Raw genomic sequence first — 27,909 nt, forward strand, 5'->3', positions numbered from 1 at the left:
TCTTAGAGTTGGTTGTGTGTTGGTGTTTTGTTGTTGTTTAGGGGTTCAAGTTTATGAAAAATGTTGAATTTTTTTTTTTTTTTGGTGGCTTTGAGTCTGTGAAAGAAAATGGAAACTTTTTGTGTTTGTTGTAATGGTTTTGGGTTAGTCATTGTTTTAAGCTGCTTCTTGTTGTAAAAGGAAGAAATGGGGGATTTTTATGGTGTTTTTTGGGGCTATTTTTCTCGGTTTTTGATGGACTGGTGTAATGTTGGTGATATGGAAAAATGAAGGATTTTTCAAAGGGTTTTTTAGGTTATGCAGGAGAGATTTTTGTATTGCTTTGGAGACTTTTTTTTTGGGGTTTTGGGATGTTGGCTGCTGGGGTTTTTTAAGTAGAAATTGGGGATGCTGGAAGATGAAAACCGAAAAGGGAATGGCTCTTTTCTAACCATGGGAGCGGGGGAATGTTTATGGGATTTTTTTTAGGGACTTCTAGATGGGGCTGCTGATGATTGTTTTGTCCTTGTAAATAGGAGAAATAGATAAGGATGAGATTGGATAAGAATGAATGACACAACCCTTAATTCATCCATGCAAATGATTAGAACCTAAACAAAAGTGCACTTAAAGAGCTATACGGATTTTAAATCAACAGTTAATAATTCACAACAAAATTCGACATGTCCATTAACGCTCTATTTGTTTCACCGGAAAACTATCTATATAGATAGTTTTCCACATTTTCCAGTGTTTGGTAGCATAAAAAAAAATTAGTCAACGGAAAACTATCTTTAGTCAATGGAAAACCCTAATAAAAACAAGGCTTATTTTCTATGGGATGTTTTCCAAATTTTTTTTTTGGAAAACAATCTCTCTCTCACGCATCACATCTCCTATAAATATTATTTTTTTCTTTACCCTCTGCAGCCGCGGGAAACAACTATTTTGGCGCCTCTGTCTCACAGTCTCACGGTAAGCTCTCAGTTTTCTCCCTTCTCTTTGCTTTTTCTCTCCTCTCATATTCTCACTGTCTCTCCCCCTCTAGTCTCTCCTCTTTTCAGTTTTCACAGATCTCTCTCTATCTGTCTCCCACGGTCAACAACTGTTCCTTGCAGTATTCCCACGGTAAGGTTCTTGATTTCAATTATGCTCACACGGTTTACTATCCAGATCTTCAATGGTAGCCATTATTCAATTATATGTCACTGTGATTATTGTCAAACGTTTTGTATACAAAAACATCAAAAATCACGTTGGAAATAAACCTGTGATTTAATGACTATTTGGCTCTTGGCACGTATCTTTTCTATATATTCAGGCCTATGTGTCCAGCCATGATAGAGATATAGAAGAGGAGGTTTTGTCCATATATATTTTCATGTTAGTCATATTAGAATCCTCTCTCAATGTGTAGGGAATTAAAATTATTAAAGATTTTGTTGTTGTTGTTGGTGTTGTTGTTGTTGTTGTTGTTTTCGTTAGGAGCAATGCTCTGTTTCTCGGTCCAGAAACAGAGTGCTTGTAAGCCAGTTGTTGTTGTTGTTGTTGTTGTTTTCGTTAGGAGCAATGCTTTGTTTCTCGGTCCAGAAACAGAGTGTTTGTAAGCCAGTCAAAACGTGGTCCAGAAATAGATTGTTTTTAAGGGCAAACGTCCCTCCTTCACCATCTATTACCTTGTCAATTTTTAGCCTTTAATAACAAACTCAATAGTTATTGTTTCTACTAGCAGGGGCGGCTGCACATATATTTCAGGGGGTTCAAATGAACCCCCTGACCTGAAAAAAAAAAATGTGTATATATATATATATAATATATTGCTTTACTAAATTAATACTTTTAAAATTATTTTTGCACACTTTGTTTTAAATCTTACACATTCTGATCCCATATCATTTTATCTCACAATCAAACAACAACTTATTGTATTATTTATGAAAGGATGAGTGTGGTTGTGTAAGTTAATAGTTATATAGTGTAAGTGGAATTGAGTTTTTTTTTATTTAGTTTAAAATATTTTTATAAAAAAATGATAAATATATAACCACAATTGCATAAAAACAAAAATATTATACAAATTTAACAAAATAACATGGTCATACTTATATTGACAATAGATAATGAGAACTGATAATAGAACTATAATGAGATGATTTTAAAATATAAAAACTCATAGAAAAAAATTGTAAAATTTTATGTATTTGTGTGTTTTTGTTTTCAATAATTCAATATATTCAATTTTTTTTTTTAATAAATTAAACGATTGTTTAATTTAAGTTTCTCAATGACCTCCCTAGAAAAATTCCTAGAGCCGCCATTGGTTTCTAGTATTTATGGAGTGATGATGTTGTTACCTTATAGTTTTGTCTCATCAAACTTAAAGTGTTAATTTTTTTTATGAAGTGATTTCTCGATGTACCTATATATATGAATGCTTTCTTTAAGTACACATTTAATTCATACTCATCATTTTTTTTTTTGGGAGAAATATAGATGGATAACCCATCACTTCCTGTTGCCATAATGGGGGCAGCTACATCTGTTATTGCTTTAGGTGTTGTTCTTTTGAAAGGACTAAGATCTAGAAGAATTATGCCTAGAGAACCTCATGTTAATCGAGAGTATGAAAGAGAGACATATATGAATGATATTCTTTGTAAAGGTGATATGCGTTGTCTCAACATATAAGGATGAGACCTATTGCTTTTTATGCGCTATGCAAAATTTTGAGTGAGAATAATCTACTTCAAGAGACCATTCATATGTCCATTAAAGAACAAGTGTTAATTTTTTTACACACTATTGGACATGGTGTGAGGTTTCGAGTTGTTGGTGGGAGGTTTTATAGATCAGTTGAGACAGTGCACCGATACTTTAGGCATGTCCTTAGAGCTATTTTGCAATTATACAAACACATGATTAGAGAGCCTGACAAAGATACACCCTTGGAGATAAGAAATAGCAGCAGGTTTAACTCCTATTTTAAGGTAAATTCCATAGGCTTTTATTTTCCTCTTTTTTTTTATATACATATAAAGATATAAGATAAATGTAACTTATATTGGTCGTAATTAGGATTGTGTGGGAGCTATTGATGGAACTCATGTTCGTGCATCTGTTCCAATTCAAATACAAGGAAGGTTTCACGGCAGAAAGGATGGAACAACACAAAATGTCCTCGCTGCTGCTACCTTTGGCTTAAAATTCACTTATGTATTAGCTGGTTGGGAAGGAAGTGCCCATGATTCAATTGTCTTAAATGATGCACTCTCTAGGCCAAGAGGATTAAAAATTCCTGAAGGTATTATAGGAATAGAAAGTGATTTTATTATGGATAATAGCTTTTGGAGTGATTTTTTTTTTCCTTCTGATTATGAACGTGTAGGTAAATATTATCTTGGTGATGCTGGTTATGGAGTTCGGAAAGGAATTATATCCCCTTATCGTGGTGTTCGTTACCATTTGAAAGAGTTTAGTGATAACCCGCCAAGAAATGACAAAGAATTATTCAATCTTCGCCATTCTTCTTTACGCACTAGCATTGAGCGTTGTTTTGGGGTTTTGAAGAAACGTTTCCGTGTGTTAGATGCAGAACCTTTTTGGTCATTCCCAACACAAGTGGATGTAGTCTTAGCTTGTTGCATAATTCACAATCATATCATAGGAGTTGACCCTTTAGACTCAATTATGAACAATGGGCTTCGTGGTAGTCCACTTGCAAATGACAGTACAAGTAGAAGAGTCCAACAATCACAAAGGGAAGTCCAAGAAGAAAATAGAGAATGGGTTCAAATACGAGATGATATCTGTCGTAATATGTGGGAGGATTATAATGCTATGGAGTGATTTCATACTCTTTATATTAGTTGGTTGTGTATTGGATTTTTTTTTTTTGGTTTCATATTATCAAGACTTTTATGTTACAATTATTTTTGTTTGGCATGCACAACCCTAGTTCATATTTTGTATTGAATATTATTTATATTATTCTTTCATTTTGTCTCATTTTTCTTGTGAATATCATTGTAATAGAATTGCAATGGGAAATAAAAAGGATACTCAAAAGGTCAAGGACACCAAGACCAACTTCAGGTGGTCACAACCAATGCAGAATTTATTACTTGAGATACTTGCAGATGAGGCTCTTCATGGAAACAAGCAATCCAACACATTTAAACATGCATCATATGCTAAAGTAGCTGAAGCAATTACTGAGAAATTTATGACTGAATGTACTCCAAAGCATGTGGAACATCGCTTTAAAACACTTAAAACCAATTGGAATACAATTGCATTACTTCGTAATAAGAAAAGTGGGTTTGGATGGAATGATGATTTGAAAATGATCACCTGTGATAGGACAGTGTATGATGAAGAAGTCGAGGTAAGAAACTTTTATTATTTTTATTTTATAGGTAGAAACTTTTTAGTCTGTATCATTGTAAAGTTTAAAATTTTTCATTATTCTTATTGCTCTCATATTAGTTTTTGGCTCTATTCCTTTCTTTTCTTTTCTTTTTAATTGTTTCTTTTCCTTTCTTTACACAAGCACATCCAAATCATGCACAATTTCTAAACAAGAAAATTGAGATGTTTGATGAGATGGCTTTGGTTGTGGGTAAGGATATGGCTACAGGAGGTTTTTCCAAGGGAGTAGGTGATATAGGTGTAGAAGCATTGGATGACTCACCTCCGCTTGTTGATGCTGATGTTGATGACATATCCAAAAAGAAGCAAGTTGATCCCTCACATGTGGCCTCAAATGAAACAAGGTCTCACAGGAAACGAAGTCATGCTACTATGATTGAAGATGCTGTTTACCAAGATTTGTCCATACAACTTGGTAAGGTTGCTTCTGCAATAGAAAAGATTTCTGAAAATCAGCTAAATTTTGGTAGTCTTTATGAAGAAGTTATGAAGATGGATGGATTTGAAGAAAATATGCTTGCATCTGCATTTGACCATTTGAATGGGGATGAAAAACAAGCAAGGTCATTCATGTTGAAAAATGACAAGCTCCGTAGACAATGGCTGCAGAACTTCTTTGACAACTATTTAAGCCAATTTTGATTATGTAGGTGCATTTTTGTTAGAATTTATGCTTTTCTATTTGGACAATTTGGCATTTTGGTATTTATCAGACTATTTGGCGTCTAGTTTGTAGGTTTTGAGATCATTATAATGGGTATTGGTTTGCAACTTTTAGTCCTTTTGTTTCATGGGCATGTGGATTTGAAAGCAACTTTTAGTCCTTTTGTTGGCTAAAAATTATTTTAATATGGAATGATTGGTTTGCTATTGTTACTAGTGGATATTGATTGCATAATTTTGGTGGTTAATAGTGTAAGTGCCATGCTCAATCATGACAAGAAGCTAAGAAAGCTATCTGCTACAAAGGTGTGGGATGGTAAAAGTTTTCTAAAAAAATAAGATAGTTTTTCAAAAAAATAAGATAGTTTTCCAAAAAATGTTTGTACCTACCAAATACTAGAAAACATTCTCAAGCCCATTTTCAAGGTCGTTACCAAACACTGGAAAATGAGATAGTTTTCCAAAAAATGTTTTCTGAAAAATGACCTATTTTCCAGAAAACATTAATGCTGAAACAAACAGAGCGTCAAGAAATTGACTTCATCTTCACATAAATCGCATGTATAACCTGATAAAAATAAATGGACCAAATATGACAAAGTAAATGGACCTAGATAAAAACAGGACATATAATTTATAAAAATTAGTTAAATTCCTTAATCAATTTGATGCTCAAAACTTAATGGCATGCACAAATAAAGAGACCCAAACAGTATATTTAGCACCAATTTTTCATGGAAATTACACTAAAAATCTTAGCATGCGTTTCATAGGAAATTATTTACTTTTTCCATAATTAAAATACAACATAGGCAATTTCATTCAATCAATAATATCTCATTCAAACCAAGTCTGATTTTTGCCCATAACCAATCAAATTACACAGAATTTTATGGTTTTAATATAACATCAAAATTAATCTAATCACATGGTTAGATTTAAATTTAAGCTCAATCAAATTTAGTCAACAGCATCAAAATTGATAAAAATCAACAAAGAATGGGGTTTAACCATTAAAACCATGAAATCCTTTAATTCAGGGCTAAAACTTCTATCAAAATTTAGAGCTAGACAAAATACGGTATTAACAGAGATCACCAAATGAAAATAGATCCTCCTCATGTAAATCCTCTAATTGGCTCCTGTCATTTATTTTGTTAGGCTTAAATGGGTTTTTTAAGGACCATTAAATTATTTAAATATCATGTCTTACATCTAAATTAAAAGGATTTAAATGGATAGGATTCTTTCTTGAAAATCCACAAAAATACTAACCCTTATTTGTTTGGTTTGGAGGAAAGTGAGATGATAAAAAATATAAGCAAAAAGTATAATAATGATGGAAAATATTTCAATTTTCTCTCATGTATATTTGGTAGAGAGGAAGGTGGAGTGAAAATTATAAAAAAAAATGTGATTTAAATAAATTTACTATTATGCTCTTATCACGTAAAGAAAATATAGAAAAGATAGCGATTACAATTAGTAAAATAATAAATTTCATGTAACAAACATTTTCTCCCCCAATTGGTGGAGAAATTATAAGATTCACATGGTGGACAAGTGATGCGGTCTACCATTCCACTAAAAAACTTCCACTTGTTTAAAATTGTTAGTTAGAAATTTTTTTTAAACAGAAATTAATTACTGATTTAGCAATTTTAAACAAGTGAAAGTTTTTTAATGGAATGGTGGACAAGTGATGTGGTCAACCAGAGGACTCTATAATTTCTCCAATTGGTGGGATGGATTTTTGTGGGTGTGGAAGTAAAACTCCAACCACCCCCTTTTTTGTCCTCCATCATCTTCACCATACCAAACAAACAAACAAAACAAAAAAACAAAAACTCTTCCTTTGTGTATTTTTTTTCCTCTCAGTCTTCCATATATTAAACCAAATGTCACCAAATGAATGTAGCATATTAGTTATTCTCTAAAAGCATTCCCATATTTCGCTTCAAAAGCAACAAAAAAAAAAAATTGTAAAATAGATGTCCAAACACAAGAATCACATAAATAAATAAAAACCACCCACGTGCAGTAATGTATTTTCATTATTTTGCATTTCTAGTAACAACGTACTATAGTGGACATCAGGACGAAACTATGTTGAAGAAGAGGGGGGCTGTGGCCCCCCAAATTTTTTTAAAATATTAAATAATAGATATATATTTAAGATTTTAGAAAATAAATTCATGAAAAATTATATTTGTCCCTCTCAAGAAAATTATATTTGCCCCCCTCGACTTCGAATCCTAGTTCCGTCCCTGTGGACATGTATATTATATTTACATGTCTACTTTACCTCATTTATTTTATTTTATTTTTTACTTATCAATTTCTTTCTCTCTCATCTACTTAAATTTATCTTTTTCTCTTTTCTCTTTTTAGATTATTTTAATATGGGGTATTGATAAATAGATTATAAGATATAAGGTGTATTGTTAGTAATATAATAGAGTTATTTCAAGACTACAACCAATTCTACACCTATTTTCATAACTATCTTATGTGGCAAACTAGACTAACTGCTTTTCACTTTTACATGAACCTACAATATTTGTTCTACCATTCATTTGCTACATCGAATAATTGTGAAAATCGGTGTGAAATTGATTGTGGTCTAAAATTTTTCAATATAAAATAAATGAAGTAGTTTTACGTAGGAATGACAACGGGGTGGGTATGGGGCAGGATTCCTATTCCTCGAATAATTTAGGACGATTTTTTTCCCCCGCCGGGTTCTAGCTGATACCCATGGGTGCCATGGGTACCCCCACCACACTTAAAATTTTTTTGTATATAATTTATTATAAGTTTATTTGAATGCATTAAATTAAAACTCATGAAACAATAAAAAAAAAAGTTCTAATTTTTCAATATCTTCTCAAAGCATAACAATACAACAATTCAAGTAATAAGAAATACAAAAACAATTCAAACATAGCACTACAACAATTACAAAATATAAACGACGTAAATATTAAAAACATAAAAGTATAAATTCAATAATACTGTAGCAGTCAAAAACACTAAAAAAATGAGAATTGTTAGATTTTTTTGATCAACACAACTAAGGGCATATTTGGTAGACTGTAACAATAATTACATAGAAATAGGAATAGATATTACAAAAAATACAAAATGCTATAATGTAATACTTATTATTATTCATTTGTTTGGTGACAACACAATAATAGAACGCTGAAAATAATGGAATAAAAGCATTTTAAATCAAACTTAAGATATATTTTAGGAAATATCTTACTCATATAATTACATTTCCTAAAAAATAATATTTTTAAAATTTGAAATAGAGATTAGTTATTTTTTATGATTTTTTATTTTCATAATTGTTATATGCATATGGAAAGTTTGTTTATATAGAAATATATATATTAATTGTAGAAATTAATACACCTGCTAAGGAATAGCTATTACATCCCTTTTAAAAATGAATAGTTATTCCTCATTTTAAAGAATAGCTATTCATAAGGAATTACTATTCTTTGTAATAAAAATATAACTAAACCACCGAATAGTTAAACCATAAGAATAACAATTACATTACAATGTCTTTTATAGTCTACCAAACATACCATAATTTATAAAATATGGGGGACGAAAATCCAGAATGGAAAGATTAATAAGATGGATGAAGATAAAAACAACTGAATCAAGGCTCTTATAAATGAAAAAGTGTGTTCTCGAGGTACCAAGAGGGGTTCTAAAGGTTGAATACAAAGAGAAGACTCTTCTTAAATTTCTCTCTCTTGTTCTTCCTTCGGTTTTTTCTAGATTTCTCCTCCTGTTGCTCTCCTCCCTCTTTTATAGCCATCATCCCCTCTTCCAGCTATCTTACTCTTAACTGGATTTAGTAGGATACTTATCTCATCAACACCTTCTCCTGTCATTTCTTGATCATCAAGATAGACTTTAGGGGGTGTTTCCACTATTTAGGTCAGTCATTCAACATTCAATATAGTTGACATTTAGGCAAGGAAAGCTTTTAATGCGAAAGTAACTATTACATTGGACTCTGTGTGTTCTTCAACATATTCCTCAAGAAAGTAGGTGAATAAAGGGTGTCCTCCGTTAAGAGAAAGATCACTTCTCGGGTAGTTCGTGTTTCCTCGAGAGAGATGGGTTTCATGGATTACCTCAACAGTGAACTCAAATGGTCTCTTCTCAATGGGAGGTCCTTTTATCCCTTATCGGACCTTGGACCGAGCCCATTCCGTGGATTTCCTCTTCGGGCTAAGGTCTTCAGGGTGGTTTTAGGTCCACTCTCTCACAAATACAATATACAACAATATCATAAATTTAAAGTTAGAAAGCTAAACTTAAATATATGTCTTATAGAAAACCTAAAAAAAAAAATTAATTGTTAAAATATAAGAGGGGAGGATGCAGGGAAAAACGTTAACCCTCATCCTCGCCCCATTTGTCATGCGGGCCGGGTAAAACCTGTCTATCAAGTATGAATGAGGCGAGTAGATTAAAATTGTCATCCCTAATTTTATGGTGATGCAAAATTGCGCATGCATTTTGTTTTTTTGCATTACCGGATGGTAATGTTCAACATAGCTCTATCTACTTTCTCAAACAAAAAACATAGCTCTATCTAGTTGTCTTGATGTTGACACATGTACTCAATTTTCTCTGGCGGCAGTACCTGCCGAGCCACAAAATGCTTGGGCCTATTGACTCTAAGTCTTGGCCCACATCACCTTCTACAAAGAAAAAAAAAAGGAAAAAAGAAAAAAGAAAAAAACCACAGCCGTAAACGCAGCGTTTTAAATGAGCAAAGAGCCTTCATTCTCTTATTACAAAGCAGCATAACTATCCAAAAAATTCGCTGACTTGTCTGTATTCTCTGCGATCCCATTACGTACACCGCAACAACCCCCACTTCCGGTCAGATCTCCTCTCTCTCTCTCTCTCTCTCTCGCCGTAAAGTCTCCACCGCACCGCCGCCTCCTCATTCCGGTAACAAAGTCAAATAAACCTCTCTCTCACTTTTCAAGCTCACAAACACACCTCCCACTTTCCAGAAAAAAATCTCCACCGCGCGTGATTCCCACGCGCTCCCACGCCTCCCTCCTCCTCCGCCGCTGGCGGCGTTTCCCCCAAACAAAACCCTTTTCCCTCTATCCAATCGGATCTTAGGGTTTCGACTCTTTAGTCTCCGATCTCCCCCCAAACCGATCATATAGCTAAATCAAACCACTTTGTAATATGTTATTGCAATTTTTTTTGGGCTGAATTTTATATTGAACTAATAAAGTTTTTGTTTTTATGGTTGAATTTTGTAGAAGATGGCAATGCAAGAAGAGAGTTCAGGAGCTCCAAGTGCTCAATTTGTAGGGAATGCATTTGTGGAACAGTATTATCATATACTGTACAGATCCCCTGGTTTGGTGCACAGGTTTTATCAAGATTCCAGCTTTCTAAGCCGTCCTGATTCTAATGGCACTATGGCCACGGTCACTACCATGCAAGTATGTCATTTGAAGAAACCCCATTTGGTTCATAGCTGTTTTATTCATTGCAGTATTGCCTTTATGTATGTGTGTTGGTGGTGTACTTATTCATGTCATTAGGAGAAAACCCATTTCGGGCGGGCTGTTGATATTCGATTATAAGGAATAGTTAAATAAAATAGTGACATTGTTTGGTATGTACATGTAATTAAGTATGTGTGATTAGGTGGTACTTTGTTAATGTATATGCTAAATGGGGTTACTTAGTTAGTTTGATACACATTAGTTTGTTATTGGGCATAAATTTGTTCTTGTCATGAATAGTCTTTTTTTGGTTTTTTCAAAACAAAAAACTAAAATTAGTGAACATTATTTGGTGTTTTATTCATTGTATTATTGCCTTTATGTATGTATGTAGCTAGATAAGTAAGTGTGTTGTTGGTGTACTTAGTCATATCATTAGGAGAAAACCCATTTCGGGCGGGCTGTTGATATTCGATTATAAGGAATAGTTAAATAAAATAGTGACATTGTTTGGTATATATGTAATTAAGTATGTGTGATTAGGTGGTACTTTGTTAATGTATATGCTAAATGGGGTTACTTAGTTTGATACACATTAGTTTGTTATTGGGCATAAATTTGTTCTTGTCATGAATAGTCTTTTTTTTTTTTTTTTTTGGTTTTTTCAAAACAAAAAACTAAAATTAGTGAACATTATTTGGTGTTTTATTCATTGTAATATTGCCTTTAGGTATGTATGTAGCTAAATAAGTATGTGTGTTGTTGGTGTACTTATTCATGTCATTAGGAGAAAACCCATTTCTGGCAGGCTGTTGATATTCGATTAAGAGGGATCATTTAATAAAATAGTGATGTTGTTTGGTATGTATGTGATTAAGTATGTGTGATTGGTTGGTACTTTGTTAATGTATATGCTAAATGGGATTACTTACTTAGTTTGATACACACTAGTTTGTTATTGGGCTTAAATTTGTTCTTGTCATGAATTGTCCTTTTTTGTTTGTTACAACAATGGCTAAGAAGTAACTTGCTTTAGGGTTTCATCGATGACTAAACTGTCGTGGGATAATCTTCAAGTGTTTCTTTAGAGAACTTTGACCTTGGAAATGCTATTTTCATGATTTCGATGCTGGATTGCTCGTTCGTTGTTGAGCATAAATTTGTTCTAGTCATGAGTGGTCCTTTTTTTTTTCTTTGAACACATTGTCAGATGTGTAAATTACTTTATACTCCATAAACCAGCCCATTAATATGCTTAGTTTGTTTTATTCAAGTTATTTTTTTTTCCCCTTTCCAGTTTTCTTGAATGGCAATCTCATACTCATTTGATATACATAACCCATTTAATCTTTTAAATTTAATTTGACAGCATTAGATTATGATTGTAGTTAATATAGATTTATAAAAATAGTTGCATTTCTCATCTCGGAGCAGGCAATCAATGAGAAGATACTATCCTTCAACCATGAAGAATTTACGGCGGAGATAAAAACTGCAGATGCTCAGGAATCTCATGAGAAAGGGGTGATTGTTCTAGTAACCGGATGTTTAACTGGCAAGGACAATCTGAAAAGGAAATTCACACAAACATTTTTTCTTGCTCCTCAAGACAAAGGCTACTTTGTCTTAAATGATGTGTTTAGGTTTGTTGAGGAAAATGAAGTGTTGCAAACCAATTCTGTCTCAGCCAATGGAATAAATGAAAACGTTGCTACAGCTCCCTTGACACCAGAACCAGGTTGGAATGATTCTTTTTCCTTATGTCTTGTGACTTATGTTGAGATACATGTCAGACTCACATTTTGAAACTGGTTGTATCTCTTTTTCAAGAACCTGATCATGCTCCCGAACCTCCTGCTCTGGACCCCGCTACTTCCTTGGAGGAGGAAGATCTTAATGATGTTGCTGAAGTTTGTGATCCTTCAGATAATGAAGAAGGATCAGTGGTTGAAGATGAGATTATTGAACCCCCAAGTCATTCAATTCCGGATGAAATTCCTATAGTGGTTGATTCTACAGGTGTTGATGCAGCTCCTGCAGCTGAGGAGGATGCTCCAAAACAGTCTTATGCGTCAATTGTGAGTTCATACTCATAGTTTTTCCATGAAATTTTGTACCTTTTGGTGTTGATCCATTGTTTGAAAGTTGTTGACTTTTGGAGTTTCATCTAGTTGAAGGTAATGAAGGGTACAACGTCTAATTCAGTCCATGTTCCCACCAGAAATGTAAGAGTGGCACCCGCAAACACCAGTCAGTGGTCTGCAAAACCTGTTCCTGCACCTGAAGCATCAGCTCCTAATAGTGACAATGCTCCTGAAAGCAGCAATGTTCGTGAGGAAGGTAACTACTAATTTTGATATGAATTGATAGATTGCTAATCCATTTCTGCATGGCCACACTTTTTTGTACCATGCCATATGTAATCCATTTCTTTCCAATTTTGATATAAGAGATTGATTAAATTCATGGTAAATCTGGCAGGTCATTTATTATATCATCAGAGTTTTGTGTCTGAGTTGTTATATATCTCTAGTTTCAAAATCTATTAATATTTTCATGTGTGTCCTTTACAGCTGAAGGTCATTCTATATATATACGGAATTTACCTTACAATGCATCAGAAATGCAACTTGAGGAGGAGTTTAAAAAATTTGGGCTTATCAAGCATAATGGCATCCAAGTTAGAAGTAATAAGGTCTGGTTCTGTTAGTATTTTGTGTGTTTTGACAGCTGAGCATTTCTTGAAGCAGTGTTTAAGTCATGTATTTCTTGTGTCCTGCAGCAGGGATTCACTTTTGGCTTTGTAGAATTTGAAACAATCAGTTCAATGCAGAGTGCTCTTGAGGTACTTTCTTATACATGCAATAAGTAATACCAACCAAAAAGAAGGAAAAATAATTGCATTGAATAGGCTCAGCTTGTCTCCCAATTTATTTTATAAAAAAAAACATTAATTAAGTAAACTGAAAGCTAAAACTGTAGAGCTTATTTCATCCTTTATTTATTTTTCTAGTTTCCAAAATACATTATCCCTCTTGCTTGTTGCAAATGCAAAATTTCGTTCCAGTATTCTTTTTTAAGATGAACTTCAAAAAAATTATCTAGTGACTGTTTGATGTTAAGAGGTATTACTTCAGTTACCTGGTACATGATGCAGCACCAAATTTTTATATTTCTAATCAGGGTTTCTATATGCTAGTCTTAGAAATCAAGGGACTAAAGACAACTATACTGAATTCAAGTTGCTGATTTATTGAAAACTATAGTAATATGAAATAAGCACTAAAACCAGAAGAAATGAAATTTAAAGTGTATGGATGCTTTGTCCTTTATCCATAACACCTTGTCCAGGCAACCTATATAAATGCTTTGCAACAATATTACATCTTGAATATAATTGATAAGTTACATGGAAACTTCTGCCAACTTTCAGGTTGGTAAATGTTTTGACGTAGTTTAAACCCTATATTATTTGAGCCCTTGAGCTCTAGCTGGGATGGCTCCTCCTCCCTTATAAGTGCAAGGTGGATGGCGAGGCCGTGGGTTCAAAATCATTGGATGCATGTGTAACTTACCAATTAAAAAAAACATTATTTGAGTCCTGGGTAAGAATAATAGCATGCAATATATGTAGTAGTCAGCTTTACTACCTGGATGGTTGATTTCCCTTGCAAATGTGGTTTACTGTTTCACTGCTTCAACTGCACTTTTCTGGTTGTTGTTTTTGTTACTTAAGATTGAACCTTTTCTATTGTGATAGGATTATGGGAAACAAACATAAAATATGTATGTAATATATCATGTAGCTCAAGTCAAAATTAACTTAAGGTTGGTGGTAAAGATTCACTCTTAAGAACTTTTACTCTTACATAAATTCTTTTCCTTTTCTGGAGGGCCTTTTGCATTCTTGAACTTTGATAAGTTCAAGTGAGGTTTAAGCTCTGAGCCTCTTGTCTTCAAGGTGCAAGAATGGGTTGATGGCATTGGTTTTGGGCAAAACATATATGATCCTCTAACTACCTCCTCCCTCCCCCTCTCTCTCTCTCCCCATTTATGCAAAATCAAGAAAGCACCTGTATAATTCTTTTTTCTTTTTTTTTTTTTTAACAAAAAATGTAAAATTTAATTTGGCTAGGGTAGAGCAAGAGAGCGATCTAGCTGTTGGTTGATGTTAGTTATGTGTAGTATACTGTACCGTGGGATGCTATTTGTCTAGGTTTTTTTAGTCAATATGCATATTCAATGTAGAATTTTGTTGAATTAAATTCAGGCTTCAACTATCATAATTGGGGATCGTGAGGCTGCTATCGAGGAAAAGAGAACTACTACCCGAGGTAAGTTCAAAATATACCTTATTCTTATACAGCTTGAAGATAACTTGTTTGACAACATGAGTAAATGTTTAATAATTTAAAGAAAACTGAGTATGCTGCGCTGTTTCTTACAGTTGGCAACAGTGGGAGAGGGAGGTATTCTTCAGGAAGAGGTGGGTTCCGGAGTGACAGTTTCAAGAGCCGTGGGAACTTTGGTGGTGGCCGGGGTTATGGTAGGAATGAATTCAGAAACCAGGGTGAATTTTCAGGGCGACCCAGGGGTTCAGGTGGACGCAACGGAGAGGGTCAACAGCGGGCCTCTCAGAATGGCAGTGGAAGAGGTGGGCGTCAAGGTGGGACGAACCGTGGTGGTGCTGCTTCTGGTTAAACATTGAAGAAAGGTTGACAGATGATTTTTTGACCATCAAATGAGGGGGTTTTAAGGCTTTAGATATTCAGGTTTGCTATTTTTAAAATCTCAAATGTTAATGAGAAGATTATTGTAATTTTTCTTACTTGCAGTTTTTCACAAAGCTTATATGACATGAAAAAAAAAGGTGTTTGGGTGTGATTAATGTATCCTGTCATAAAGCATCTTGGTTTTGTAACAGTAATTCTCTGTATCTAACCCTTTACACGGAGGAATACTTGACATCAGTAGCTGATTTCAAGCTCCGTAGATGATGTAGAATTTTGGGTACAATAAAATGGGATTTATTGATGTTTGGGGAATGTTGACTTTTTACTATCTTGTCGTTTTTCTCTATGTTCCTCTCCTCTGTATCAAATTGTTTGGTGGTGTGTGCGTGACAATCGCTTAAGTTGATACTATTTCGGGCGCTCCTTTGCTGTTTTAACGAAATTTGTTTACTTATTTATATATCTAAAACAAAAAAACTAATATTGTGATTTGATGCAATTATGCAAAGGCATGTCATTGAATGTTGAAACAGTAATATGGCGATACCTCAGCAATCATATTATGTAACAAAAAATTGATAACCAAGCATCGGAAACATTGTTGGAATTCCCATATTCAGTTTGCTTTCTGCAAGTTGGATACAAGATTTGATGCAGCAAAAGATGCAGAACCGCCAACCACAGAGAGCAAAACAACCACAGCCTGCAATGCTACCTCCCAGGGGTATTCCTCAGGGACAAGGTAAACACAAGAGGGACCCAAGAGCAGCAGAATTAAGCTCAGACTCAACAAAGCCCCAGGTGTTCCAGGGTCTGTAGCTGCTGAAAGGACTCCTAGTTCTTCTGCCTTAGAGAGGAGTCCCAGTTTCTCAATCGTCGATAGAGAGAGCCCAAACTTCTCTGCTGCTGATAGCAGGCCGGCTTTCTCTGCTTTAGTTAGCAGTTTCAACTGTTCTACCCTTGTTAGTAGCTTTATTGGCGGTGAAGCTGTTAAGGGGCTGCTCCGAGGTCCTTTCTCTCCAAGGGGAAAAACAGTTGAATTCTGCAATGTCACATAAAAGCATATAAAGAACACACAAGACTACAAGAGTATGATAAAATTGTTTAACATGCACTCAAGGAACTGGTTAAGGAAATTGTTTCAAGGTGTTGTCTAAACCTTGAAGCCAAAGTATACTGCTTGACAAGATAAAATAACATTTTTACCAAGTATGTTGACAATATACTTTATTAACATATACACTGCAATCAAATTCAAGAAGATGAATGCATGGATAGTCGAATAAAGAGTCATGTTTCGGGGATTATATGCAAGTTAGACGGTGAAAAAGCTTATAATCATGTAAATTGGGAGGCACTCTTGGATATGTTGAGAAGGATGGGCTTTGGTGATCGATGGTGTAGGTGGATATGCATTGTATTTCCACAGTTTAGTTTTATGTTTTGGTAAATGGATCCCTAGCTGATTTTTTTGGAAGGTCAAAGGGATTGAGGCAAGGTGATCCACTACCTCCTATGTTGTTTTTTATCATGATGGAGGTTTTTAGTAGGATGCTGAAGAAAGTGGAGGGGACTGATTTAATTAGCAGTTATAAGGCTAATGATAGGAGGGGGGGATGGAGTTTGTGTTTCACATCTTTTGTTTGTAGATGATACAATCTTGTTTTGTGATGCAGATGTAGAGCAAATCCTTCATATACAGATGTCGCTTCTACGTTTTCAAGCTGTCACTGGCTTGAAGGTTGTTAATGTCTGTAAGAGTGAAATGGTTCCAATTGGGAGTTAGATAATGTGCATGCTTTGGCAGGGCTTTTGGGGTGTAGGTTTGAGAGTTTACCCATGTCTTATCTTAGTATGCCTTTGGGGCCTCTCATAAATCTTCTTCTATGTGGAATCCTATCTTGGAGAAATTTGAGAGAAGATTGGCAGGGTGGAAGAAGTTGTATTTGTCCAAAGGTGGTAGACTAACTTTGATTAAGAGTACATTATCAAGTCTTCCTACTTACTTCTTGTCACATTTTACCGTTCCTACTCGTGTGGCCAATAACATTGAAAAATTGTTGAGGAACTTTCTCTAGGAAGGTATGGGGGTGACTCTAAGCAACATTTGGTAGGATGAGATAAAGTTTGTGTTCGTATGCCTAACGGTGGTTTGGGGATACAGAAACTAACTACCTTTAACATAGCCCTTTTAGGAAAGTAGCTATGGCACTTTGGGGTTGAGGAGAATTGACTTTGGAGGAGGGTGATGGCTATGAAGTTGGGGAAAGAGTGGGGGGATGGACTTCTAAGTTGGGCAGGGGTGTTCACGGTTGTGGTTTGTGGAGACATTCATATGGGTTGTGAGGATTTTAGTCATCATACTAGATTTGAGACTGGGATGAGGGATAAAGTGAAATTTTGGCATGATTGGTGGGGTGGGGATCAACCTCTTCAAATAAAATTTCCTGTTTTATATAGACTAGCCATTAATAAAGAGGCTTCTGTTGCGTTATGCTTGACTAGGCCGAGAGAAGGGGAAAAGAGGACTTAGGATGTGAGGTTCATCTGAGATGTGAATGATTGGGAGGAGGATCCTATGGTGGATTTTCTTCATTTTTTGGCAAATATTGTCCCTTTAAATGAAAATGATGATCGATTGAGGTGGACTTTGAAATAGAAAGGAAACTTTGACTTTTGCTTTACGAGGCTCCTTCTCTATCACTTTTCCTTGGAAAGGTATTTGGGGAGTGAAGGTCCCTAGGCGAGTTTCCTTTTTTGTTTGGATTGCGGTTTGGAATAAGATACTCATAGGGGATAATATGAAGGACGAGGAGTTTGATTTCGTTCATTGGTGCTGCATGTGTTGCTATTGTGGGGAGATTGTGGACCATTTGTTGATACATTGTGAGAAAGCTCAACAATTATGGTGTTTCGGTTTTTGATCTTTTGGGGTTTTTTGGGTCTTATAAAAAACGGTGTTTGATCTCTTGTTTGGTTAGAGGAATTGGTTAGGGAAACATTCGTCAGACATTTGGAATTTAGTACCGTTGTGTTTATTGTGGTACATATGGAAGGAAAGTTTGAGGATAGGGACAATTCTGATAAACAGTTACTTGCTTCTTTCAACAATTATTGGTTTGATTGTTCTTGGACCTGGGGACTCACATCTTATGACTCCATCCCTTTATTAATTAGCTCTTTGGTTTTTTGTAATTAGTTTTCTGTTTTTTCTTCTCTCTTTTTGTCCTTCTTGACTACTTTGTGCTATTCATGCATATTGTAGTGTTTTCATTATATCTTTTCTTACTTAACCAAAAAAAAAAAAAAATTCAAGAAGATACAAGTAAATTTTGAATGGAAGGGTAAACTTATCCCTTAAAATAAGTCTGCTGGGAACATTTTTACTCAAGCAGAAGATAGTGAGGATGAGATGCACTGACCTTTTTAGAGCCAATAGTTTTGGCAGCTGATGGCAAAGGCTTCTGGGTTGCCATGGATTTAATGAGAAGGGTTGAAGAAGTAGCATAATTCTCTGTTCTTGCATTCTTTCTCCTAGTAGAAGAGTTGATTACAGGGACTCCCCTGCTGCTAAAAGATGGTATAGCCTCCATCATGCTCTCCCTCCTTTGGTGCCTTCACTGTATAGTTGTGAGTGTGTGGTGGATGCTAGTGAGTTTTGTTCGAATGAGAGTCTCAGAAAGCACCCAGCTGAATGAATGATGGACAAAGAAAGTCATGGATTGGTTTCAGGTTGGGATGTAACGCGTGTCAGCACCTAGTTGGTTACTCTAATTGCAAATTTCTCCTTCTCTCCTTTAGCTTTTAAGGGACCGTTTGGAGTTTTGCTTTGGAAAATGATTATTATACTTCAATTACTCGTATAGTTAAATATATATGACGACAAAATGATATGTCTATTTAAATTATCATAATAAGTAATAAGGATACTAAAAAACAAAAAAAAAAAAAAATTATCATAAGAGTTTTTTTTTTTTTTTTTTTTTTTAAGGAAATTGCACATTTCTCTTAAAAAAAATTTACATTTATAAATTCTAATTAGCTCAACTGGTAAAGTATTTTATCATCAAACAAGAGACATAAAATTCTAACCTTACCTACACCTAAAACCAATTGATATCTTGAGGTAATGATAAAGAGCAATTATCAACTTATCATCAAACAAGAGACATGAAATTCTAATGATAAAGAACAATTATCACAGAGTGGATATCATATATTGAAATTCTTCTACATCTAAAAATTAAAAAATTTGTAACATTTTACATGTATGTCTAAAAACTTGCTCAATATTAGGTAGATCATTCAAAAAGAATATATATATATATATATATATATATATATATATATAATTGTGCATCATTCCACATATACAAACAATAATGCATTATAATATATTCTACAAAAGGGAAAATTATTGAATACTTCGGGAGTACAATAAATGCGTACTCTCCCCTCTCACATGAATCATGGGTCCCAACATGAATTTAATTAGTGGGATCCACAATTATGTAAGATGAAAAGTATACATTTATGGTACTCTGAGAGTATCCAATAATTACCCCTACAAAAGGACATTCAATTATGCAAAAGGATATTTCACAATATTCTACTATAGAAAACCCAAAGCATTCAAGGCAGTTCTAGTATTATAAATACCAAGTTATGCGTTAAAGTCAAGTAGAGGCAATAACATAGCAAATTTTTTTTTTTTTTTTTTTTGAGAGAGAGTTTCAACTTATGGCGTCCGCTTCTGATGATAAGGGCCTGTTTGGGTAAGGATTTTTCATCACTCAATTTCCATCACTCATCACTCATCACTCAATTTTTCACATCCGTTTGCCTTCATCACTCAGTTTTCATCACTCACTATTTTTCACACTATTTAGAGGGCCCACACCTGTCACGGTACAGTGTTTTTTTTTTTTTTTTTTCACTAGCAGCTTCTTTTTTTTTTTTTTTTTCCCTCCTGCGTTGGCTGTTCGGTTTGGGTTTTTTTTTTTTTTTTTTTTTTTTTTTTTTTTCTCACTAAGTTTGGTGAGTCTAGGTACTTAAAAAAAAAAAAAAAAAAAACCAACGCCAACCCAGAAGAAAAAAAAAAAAAAAAAAAAAAAAAGGCCAACGCCAACCCAGAAAAGAAAAAAAAAAAAAAAAAAAAGACAAACAAAACAAACAGCCAACGCCAACCCAGAAAAGAAAAAGAAAAAGGAAAAAAAAAAAAAAAAAAAAGCCAACGCCAACCCAGAAAAGAAAAGAAAAAAAAAAAAAAAAAAAGACAAACAAAACAAACAGCCAACGCCAACCCAGAAAAGAAAAAGAAAAAGGAAAAAAAAAAAAAAAAAAAAACAGCCAACGCCAACCCAGAAAAAAAAAAAAAAAAAAAAAAAAAAAAAAAAAAAAAAAAAAAAAAAAAAGAAAAAAAAAGTCAAAAGGTGGTCAAAAGTTGCGGCTGTGGGTCCCTCATGTGTGTTTATTTACGAAAATGCCATTGAGTTATGAGTTATGGAAACTGAAAACAGCCTTTTGTTGTTTTCAGTTTCCATAACTCATAACTCAAAAATCAGAGAATTGAGTGATGGAAACAGAGTTATGGAAACAGAGTTATCGTTTGGCCAAACAACCTTTTTGCTATGGGTCCCACCATTTTTGAGTTATGAGTTATGGAAACTGAGAATTGAGTTACGGAAACACCTTACCCAAACAGGCTCTAACTCTTTAATATCAGACCAAAACACCAATCAGTTTTTGGTGTAAGCGGGGATTGAATCCTAGATCTTTTATACAAACTATCAGAGACTTTACCAGTTGAGCTAACTGGAACCCACAATAACATAGCAAATTTTAGACAAGAAAAACCTAGAGCTTTCTTTCATAACTTGTATCATTTTCAACTTATATGTAGTAGTATTTTTGAATTGACACTTTCTGCATCCAAATTGAGTTTTAAATTTTTATCAAAAAACTCTACCAGTTACATGGTTTGCTAAATACCCTTTAGAGTGAATAATATTTATAAAGTCAAAAATAAGAAAGAGAAGTAGATTTCATTTTAAACCTTATAGTTTAAAGATGGATTGAAATTAAACCTCACAAGCTCATAGTTATGAAACTCTAGTATTAAATCACATCACCAAGAGCCTTGTACCTTAATTGGTACTTTCCCGTGCACACAATGCTTGGGGGTTTAAAGGAGAATGAATTCAAGCTGCGAGATTAATAGCATATTGTAATCAACTCAAAAAAAAAAAAATCACATTTTAAAAAATGTTTAATTCAAACAATAAATATGTTTACAATAACATTGTTAATAGAAAATATCTAAATAAAATGAGATCATGGTTTGAGGTAAAATATTTCCATATATAATAGGCACAAGTGTAAAAATAATCGAATAATATAGTTGTAGTTGCACGATTTTCCTGGTCCAAACCCTATTGATCAGGCCTTGGCCCGAGGCGCAACACATAATAAATACTTGTAGAGGATGGGTCAAAGAACTTAGCCTCAGTGAGCTTAGTCGATCTGATGCATGGAAAATATTATTGCAGGAATAAAAATACAAGAATGGATATCTAACAGAAGATTCTATTTCCTGAGTGCCGAATACATTTTTTCGTCCCCCTTTTTGAGGGACTCCACTACATTATATAGCTCTCTCATTCTTATCTGAACCTTACACTTGTTGATCATCTAAGCCCCCACTTGAGCACCTGTCTTATCAGACACCCTTATCACTCCCTTGTGAGTTGCAATGGCCAAGGTAGTACTGTTCAGGGGTCTTTTCCTCATTAATGCGGCCAAAAGGGTGGTTGTGACACATTTAATGTGGTGGTGGCAGCTTTCCATGAGATATTTTGGGTTTTATTCTTTTTTATATGCTTGGAGGATGAATTGCAATGGTTGGGGCGAGCTCTTCGTCCGAACTTCGTAATGTCCGAGGAGGAGTTACTCCTCGGATAGGTTTCTTTTACCGCAATTGGGCTTGAATAAGGTTTTGGCTGTGACTTCTCCTCGGACAGGATGCTTCTCGGACGGGCCCGTGGTTTGACTAGCCCATTATTTTGGGCCGGGCCCCACAATAGTTTTGTTTAAACATTTTGTATTAATTACATTATCATAATTAAGTTTATGTTTGAATTGAAGTGTTCTTAAAATTATACGGTTTAATTTGAAAATGCTGAAAATATGAGGTTTAATTTAAAATCATCAAGCTTAAAATATTAAATTTTTAAAGGAAAAAAAAAATTAGGTTATGTTTAGTAACAGTTTTTGTTTTCTATTTCCAAAAACTTGTTTTGGGGAATATAAAGAAAAAAAAAATTTCTTGTATTTTTGAAATCAAAAACATGTTTGATTAGTTGAAATTAAAAAAAAAAAAATAGTTCTTTGAAGAAAAAAATAGAAAATACTAAAATATATTGTTACTAGAATTTGAACCCTAATACTAACTCATTAAATGAGACATGTTCTTTAAGTTAAATGCATATTTTCATTGACTTTTGAAAATTAGAAACTGAAAATAGCTTTTTGCATGTTTTAGTTTCTTTCACAAATTGAGTTTTGAGAACAGTTTTTGTTTTCTGTCCATTTTGGGTTGCCAAACAAGTTTTTTAGTCTCAAAAATAGAAAATTATTTTTGAAAATAAGAAATAAGGGGAAAAAACAGTTACCAAACATACCCTTAGTGTACGTTTGGAATGCAATGAAAATTATAAATTATTTCACTATTCAGCTTATTTTTGCTACTATTCATGAGCCTCACTGTATTATTTCAACTAATTTTTACCTTTATCTGCCGTATTTTTAGTAATAAGTTTTCAGTTTCAGCAAAATAAGCGGTATCCAAACAGACCCTTACATGATAATCTTAAATGTCAGAATAAATTTTAATTTCCTCCTTAAAATTTGGGATAATTTAAAAATTTTCTCCCAAAGTTTTAAAATTTGGATCTATATATCACGTATCATTTGGATTCAAGTACTTTCATCAAAAAAAGAATGGGTAATTGTCCCATATTACTTAAGAGAGTGTGTTATGTGTACGTTTGAAATGCAATGAAAATTATAAATTATTTCACTATTCAACTTATTTTTGCTACTATTTATGAGCCCCACTATATTATTTCAACTAACTTTTACCTTTATCTGCCGTATTTTCAGTAATAAGTTTTAGTTTCAGCAAAATAAGCGGTATCCAAACAGACCCTTACATGATAATCTTAAATGTTAAAATAAATTTTAATTTCCTCCTTAAAATTTGGGATAATTTAAAAATTTTCTCCCAAAGTTTTAAAATTTGGATCTATATCTCACGTATCATTTGGATTCAAGTACTTCCATAAAAAAAATAATGGATAATTGTCCTATATTGCTTAAGAGAGTGTGTTATGTGTAGTATAACTTGTCTCACCTTCCCTCAAAAGTAACCATGGCTTTTGAGTGGAGTTGTGGTATGCCTTTGTGTTAGAACCCATTTCCATCTCCCTTGTATGTGTGTGTGTTTGTTTCTAAAAAAAAAAGAATGGGTAATTGTCTCACATTGTTTAAAAGGGTGTATTGTGTGTAATATAATTTGTCTCACCCTCCTTTAAAAGTTACTATGGCTTTTGAGTGGAGTTGTGGTGTGCCTTTGTGTTAGAACCTTTTTTCCTCTCCCTTTTGTGTGTGTGTGTTTGTTTCTCAAAAAAAAGAATGGGTAATTGTCCCACATTGTTTAAGAGAGTGTGTTGTGTGCAATATAACTTGCCCCACCCTCCCTTAAAAGTTACTATGACTTTTAAGTGAAATTGTGGTGTATCTTTATGTTAGAACTCCTTTCCCTCTCCTTTGCGTGTGTTTGTTTCTATATATATAAAAAAAGAAAAAGAAAAAAAAAGTACTTTCTGTATGATGAGGTATCCCATTAAATACCACTTAAGCTCAAACTAACGTCTTCTTTTTCTTTTTTGTCTCTCCCAAAATTACATCATTTTAAAGTTTAAATGCAATTAAAGCCATGTCAAATATTATTTTAACTAAATTCCAATTTTCCCCCTAAAGTCGGGCAATATCTACAAAAGGACAAATTATCCTTAAAATTAACACCTCATTGCAATTTGCAAATGCATTGACAAAATAGCTTAAATCCAAATAATATACATTAATAGGATTACATATCCAAATTTTAAAACTTTAAAAAATAAAATTAAAATTAAAATTACCCTAAATTTTAAGTGGGTAAATTGCAATTAGTTTAAAAATTATATGTAAACTTTAAAGAAAAAAAAATTAAAATTACCCTAAATTTTTTTTTTTTTTTTTTTTTGAGAATCAAATTACCCTAAATTTTAAGTGGGTAAATTGCAAATAGTCTAAAAAAATTATATGTGATTTGACATGACAGTCCTCAGCCAATGGCCATGCTTGGGTAGGAAGATTACTTCCGTAATTTCGTCCATAAATTAACTCAAACCCTTCTCCCTTTTCTCTACCGTCAAAAGACAAAAACCCTCTCTCTCTCTCTCTCAAAACCCAAAACCCTAACCTTTCTCTCTCTCTCTCTCTCTCTCTCTCTGTTCTTCAATGGCTGACTCAGTGGTTTCAGTGGAGAAGGTCAAAGCTTTCTTGCAATCTCAGTACCAGGATGAGGAAAAGTGGGCCCTCAACGTGGTAACCCTTCTCTCTTTCTCTCTCCGAATCTCTATTCTCTTCCAATCTTTGTAATATTTCAATATCAATTTTTTGAAAAATTTCCATTCTTGATGCTGATTTATGCTCTTTTATTTATTTGTGACAAGGGATTTATTCTTTGTTTGGTTGCTGTGAAAAGACTATATAAAATTTCGAATATAAAATTATAATTTTTTTTCATAGTTTTTAGATCATTGCACTTAGTTGAGTTGAAAATAGGAATAGCACAAAAGACAAGTACTTTGCTACTACGTATTACTTTGTCGACATGATTTTTGGTTTTACATTAATAAATTGAATGGTTTTATCAGCATGTATTTTGAGTGAGTGATAGAGGTTTTAATTGACATTTAAAATCTGGGATTTTTTCCTCTTGATTTATGATGGGTATGAGCTTTTTGGGCTTGTCTATGAGCGAAATATAAGGAACTAAGCACTGACAGCAAGCAGAGTTTTTGTTCTTTCATGATTGAAAGTGTTATTTTTTTAACTGTTTCAGTAGGGAAGTTTTAGCCTCATTCACGATAGTATGGCGATCGTGTGTTATTAACATGATCATAATTCTACTTTATTATACAAGGGCGTACATAAACTGAAAGTAGCAGTACTATCACACAAAACCAGATAATTTTAAGCTGTGTTGCATTCATTTACATCCACCTGCCAAGCTTTTGTATAAATGACCTTTAAAAGCCTTCAAGATACATAAGCATAGTTTACTTATAAGCTATTTAAATGTATGTGATGGAGAGGTTGCATTGTTCTCATCAAGCATAAATGTCAACTAAAGGGTGTTTCAGCATCTGGGATACCCTTTTTTTGGGTTTTTTTTTTGGGGGGGGGGGGGGGGGGTGGGTGAGTTGATTGAATGTAAGTTCCTCATATCTGCTTATATATCTGGGGAAAATTATAAATATGTGGAGAAGAGTGTTACTCCTTGTTAGATCAATGTAGGTTATGCTTTAATGTTGTCCACTTTGAAACATCAACAAGCAGAAATTTCATAACTTTGTTATACTTATTTTTCATCATATTTATTTTGAGTTCAACTTAAGGAGGCTAATTTTTTGGTTTCTATTTGAGACACATTGAATTTCTTCCCTTTAAAAGTTGGGTTTTTAAGGTGGACATATAGTTTGGGACAGAGGGAGTAGCATCATTAATATGCAGTATATCTATTAACTCTTTTTGGTTGATCAGAACAAAAATTTGGACTTGAAGTCCCACCATCCACATTTATAAAGTTTGATTTTGAATCCTCCATTTAGTTCCTAGACTGGATTTAATGGAAATTTGTTGTTTTGGTTTACCACTGCTGGTGAAATTGGAATAGTAATACAATTGCTTTAGTGAAAATATAGAGATGAAGTGAAGAGAGGCTATGGTAATGGAAAGATGGTGGATTATTGAGTGGTGCCAATGGAGGAAATAGTGGCAGGGGCATAAAGGAACCAACAGAGGGTTGTTATGGTGGCAGATAGATATTGACCGTATGTTCCTTCATTGCCACTATGCTCATAATCTATGGTCACTGGTGTTTTGTTTGTTCAGGATACATTGGGTTATGGTTAAAAGGGTCTTGGATATGTTGGAGTGTTGGGGAGGAGGTTTTGGTAGACATTGTACTACTGATATTGAAGAGATTGAAGGAGAGGTGATCACCTTTGGAGTTCAAATTATTGTTATTTTGTTCTATAAATGATTGGATGGCTGCCTTAAGTAGTCATTCTTTTTCTAATATGCTGGGGATTTCTGTACTTTTAGATGATTTTATTAGCAACTCTTGTACACTTCCCATGTCCTTGGGTTGTGATGTTTCTATTTCTTGAATAAAACTCAGTTTTTTTAATAATAGATATTGAAATATGGAGAAAGCTGAGAAAGAGAAATTTAATATTTTTGTTTCCTATGCAATTTGGATTGGCATTTCCTTACCCTTTTCATGGGAATGGTTTTAGTGTTTTACTGGTTTTGAAGGTTTGAGATTATGAAGTGAGTGGGAATAAATTTGACCATTTCCATATCTCCAATGTGGGGATGGATCCCACTCATCCTTGCAAACAAAAAGTGATTGCTTTATTTAGAAGTTGTGTGGTTCCATTTTATGATCTGTTATTTTGTGTGATGTTGGGTGGTATGCTCAATGCGACATCTATTTATTTGATCAGACATTGTTTATTAATTGAAGCTGTTCATTCTTCCTTTGCAGAAATTGCTGCGTGCTGTTGGGCTTTTTGCAGGATCGATTTTGCTGATGCGGAATTATGGTGAAATTATGGCAATATGAGTGTGAATGTAGGGTGTACTGAGTTCACTGCTGAGCTATGACGTTGTAGGCTCTTTATTAGTAGTTATTTTTTAGATGAATGGAGTATATCTGTTTCTTCAATTAGTTAAACAATAAGCTTTCATGTTTTGCTTTCATTTTGGCTGATGGTCATTTGTTTTATTACATACTTCTAGCACATGGTTCAATCTAGTGCTTTGAAGATGATCAGATGATCGAGCTCGATTACACTTTCATAGATGACCGATCGTGTGCTATATATATGTCTCAGAATGCTCTGTTTTTTGTTGTGTTGAATGGTTTTTGGTAGTTCCAAATTAGGCCATGTAATAATCATATTCACGGTGATCTTTTTGGAATATAACTAGATTTGAATTCCCGAAACCTCCGCCTGTAAGTCTTTGTCCGGAGAAAGTGAATGGCTAAGTCAAATTATTTTCACTTCATTAAGTTCATTTTCACAATGTTTCTCTGACAATCTGCTCACAGTAAGGGAAATTTGTGAATGGATTGTTGAGGGGATTTTTTTTTTTGGGTGAAATTGGTAGTAAATTATGCACCTTCTATTGACATACAGCTATTAAGTGGCAGTTGGGGAGTTGTTAGCACTAAATGAAGGGAGCAAATCATTTTGTTCTTATTG

General features: G+C 33.9%; 5 protein-coding genes across 7 annotated transcripts; 4 read left to right on the top strand and 1 right to left on the bottom strand.

Annotated features, from left to right (window-relative positions):
- The first annotated feature begins 2,472 nt into the window (after positions 1-2,472).
- On the top strand, positions 2,473-3,825 carry LOC126704122 (protein ALP1-like). Its single transcript, XM_050403154.1, has 4 exons — positions 2,473-2,600; positions 2,798-2,966; positions 3,055-3,280; positions 3,365-3,825. Exons 1-4 carry the CDS (start codon positions 2,473-2,475, stop codon positions 3,823-3,825), a joined length of 984 nt encoding a protein of 327 aa, XP_050259111.1.
- Positions 3,826-4,018: 193 nt separating this feature from the next.
- On the top strand, positions 4,019-5,049 carry LOC126704123 (uncharacterized). The gene is made up of 2 exons (XM_050403155.1): positions 4,019-4,363; positions 4,603-5,049. Exons 1-2 carry the CDS (start codon positions 4,019-4,021, stop codon positions 5,047-5,049), a joined length of 792 nt encoding a protein of 263 aa, XP_050259112.1.
- A 4,787-nt stretch (positions 5,050-9,836) lies between these two features.
- On the top strand, positions 9,837-15,622 carry LOC126703425 (nuclear transport factor 2). 3 transcript variants are annotated; one of them, XM_050402383.1, is made up of 9 exons: positions 9,837-9,987; positions 10,386-10,571; positions 12,012-12,315; positions 12,408-12,655; positions 12,749-12,917; positions 13,151-13,272; positions 13,360-13,422; positions 14,848-14,911; positions 15,025-15,622. In XM_050402383.1, the coding sequence occupies exons 2-9, from the start codon at positions 10,389-10,391 to the stop codon at positions 15,276-15,278; spliced, it is 1,407 nt and encodes a 468-aa protein (XP_050258340.1). In that variant the 5' UTR covers positions 9,837-9,987; positions 10,386-10,388; the 3' UTR covers positions 15,279-15,622. The 3 variants fall into 3 exon arrangements, with proteins under 3 accessions (XP_050258340.1, XP_050258341.1, XP_050258339.1); XM_050402384.1 differs by having other exon boundaries at positions 9,883-10,059; positions 13,363-13,422; XM_050402382.1 differs by having other exon boundaries at positions 9,884-10,059.
- A 177-nt stretch (positions 15,623-15,799) lies between these two features.
- On the bottom strand, positions 15,800-18,999 carry LOC126703427 (uncharacterized). The gene is made up of 2 exons (XM_050402385.1): positions 18,733-18,999; positions 15,800-16,352 (listed from the first exon to the last, which is right to left on the bottom strand). Exons 1-2 carry the CDS (start codon positions 18,904-18,906, stop codon positions 15,927-15,929), a joined length of 600 nt encoding a protein of 199 aa, XP_050258342.1. The 5' UTR covers positions 18,907-18,999; the 3' UTR covers positions 15,800-15,926.
- Positions 19,000-24,768: 5,769 nt separating this feature from the next.
- LOC126702790 (mitochondrial import receptor subunit TOM5 homolog) lies at positions 24,769-27,650 on the top strand. The gene is made up of 2 exons (XM_050401645.1): positions 24,769-24,958; positions 27,189-27,650. Exons 1-2 carry the CDS (start codon positions 24,872-24,874, stop codon positions 27,264-27,266), a joined length of 165 nt encoding a protein of 54 aa, XP_050257602.1. The 5' UTR covers positions 24,769-24,871; the 3' UTR covers positions 27,267-27,650.
- The last annotated feature ends 259 nt before the right edge of the window (positions 27,651-27,909 follow it).

The sequence above is a fragment of the Quercus robur genome, chromosome 10 (assembly GCF_932294415.1).
Source record: "Quercus robur chromosome 10, dhQueRobu3.1, whole genome shotgun sequence".
Classification (NCBI taxonomy): domain Eukaryota; kingdom Viridiplantae; phylum Streptophyta; class Magnoliopsida; order Fagales; family Fagaceae; genus Quercus; species Quercus robur.

Bases quoted from the DNA above. Each gene is read 5' to 3' on its own strand.
- LOC126703427 (XM_050402385.1), bottom strand. From the start codon at position 18,906: ATGATGGAGGCTATACCATCTTTTAGCAGCAGGGGAGTCCCTGTAATC. The intron at 16,353-18,732 runs GTCAGTGCATCT...GTGACATTGCAG, and splicing joins AAACTATTGGCTCTAAAAAG to AATTCAACTGTTTTTCCCCT.
- LOC126704123 (XM_050403155.1), top strand. From the start codon at position 4,019: ATGGGAAATAAAAAGGATACTCAAAAGGTCAAGGACACCAAGACCAAC. The intron at 4,364-4,602 runs GTAAGAAACTTT...GTTGTGGGTAAG, and splicing joins TGTATGATGAAGAAGTCGAG to GATATGGCTACAGGAGGTTT.
- LOC126704122 (XM_050403154.1), top strand. From the start codon at position 2,473: ATGGATAACCCATCACTTCCTGTTGCCATAATGGGGGCAGCTACATCT. The intron at 2,601-2,797 runs GTATGAAAGAGA...ACATGGTGTGAG, and splicing joins GAACCTCATGTTAATCGAGA to GTTTCGAGTTGTTGGTGGGA. The intron at 2,967-3,054 runs GTAAATTCCATA...GGTCGTAATTAG, and splicing joins GGTTTAACTCCTATTTTAAG to GATTGTGTGGGAGCTATTGA.
- LOC126702790 (XM_050401645.1), top strand. From the start codon at position 24,872: ATGGCTGACTCAGTGGTTTCAGTGGAGAAGGTCAAAGCTTTCTTGCAA. The intron at 24,959-27,188 runs GTAACCCTTCTC...CTTCCTTTGCAG, and splicing joins AAAAGTGGGCCCTCAACGTG to AAATTGCTGCGTGCTGTTGG.
- LOC126703425 (XM_050402383.1), top strand. From the start codon at position 10,389: ATGGCAATGCAAGAAGAGAGTTCAGGAGCTCCAAGTGCTCAATTTGTA. The intron at 12,316-12,407 runs GTTGGAATGATT...CTCTTTTTCAAG, and splicing joins TCCCTTGACACCAGAACCAG to AACCTGATCATGCTCCCGAA. The intron at 12,656-12,748 runs GTGAGTTCATAC...AGTTTCATCTAG, and splicing joins AACAGTCTTATGCGTCAATT to TTGAAGGTAATGAAGGGTAC.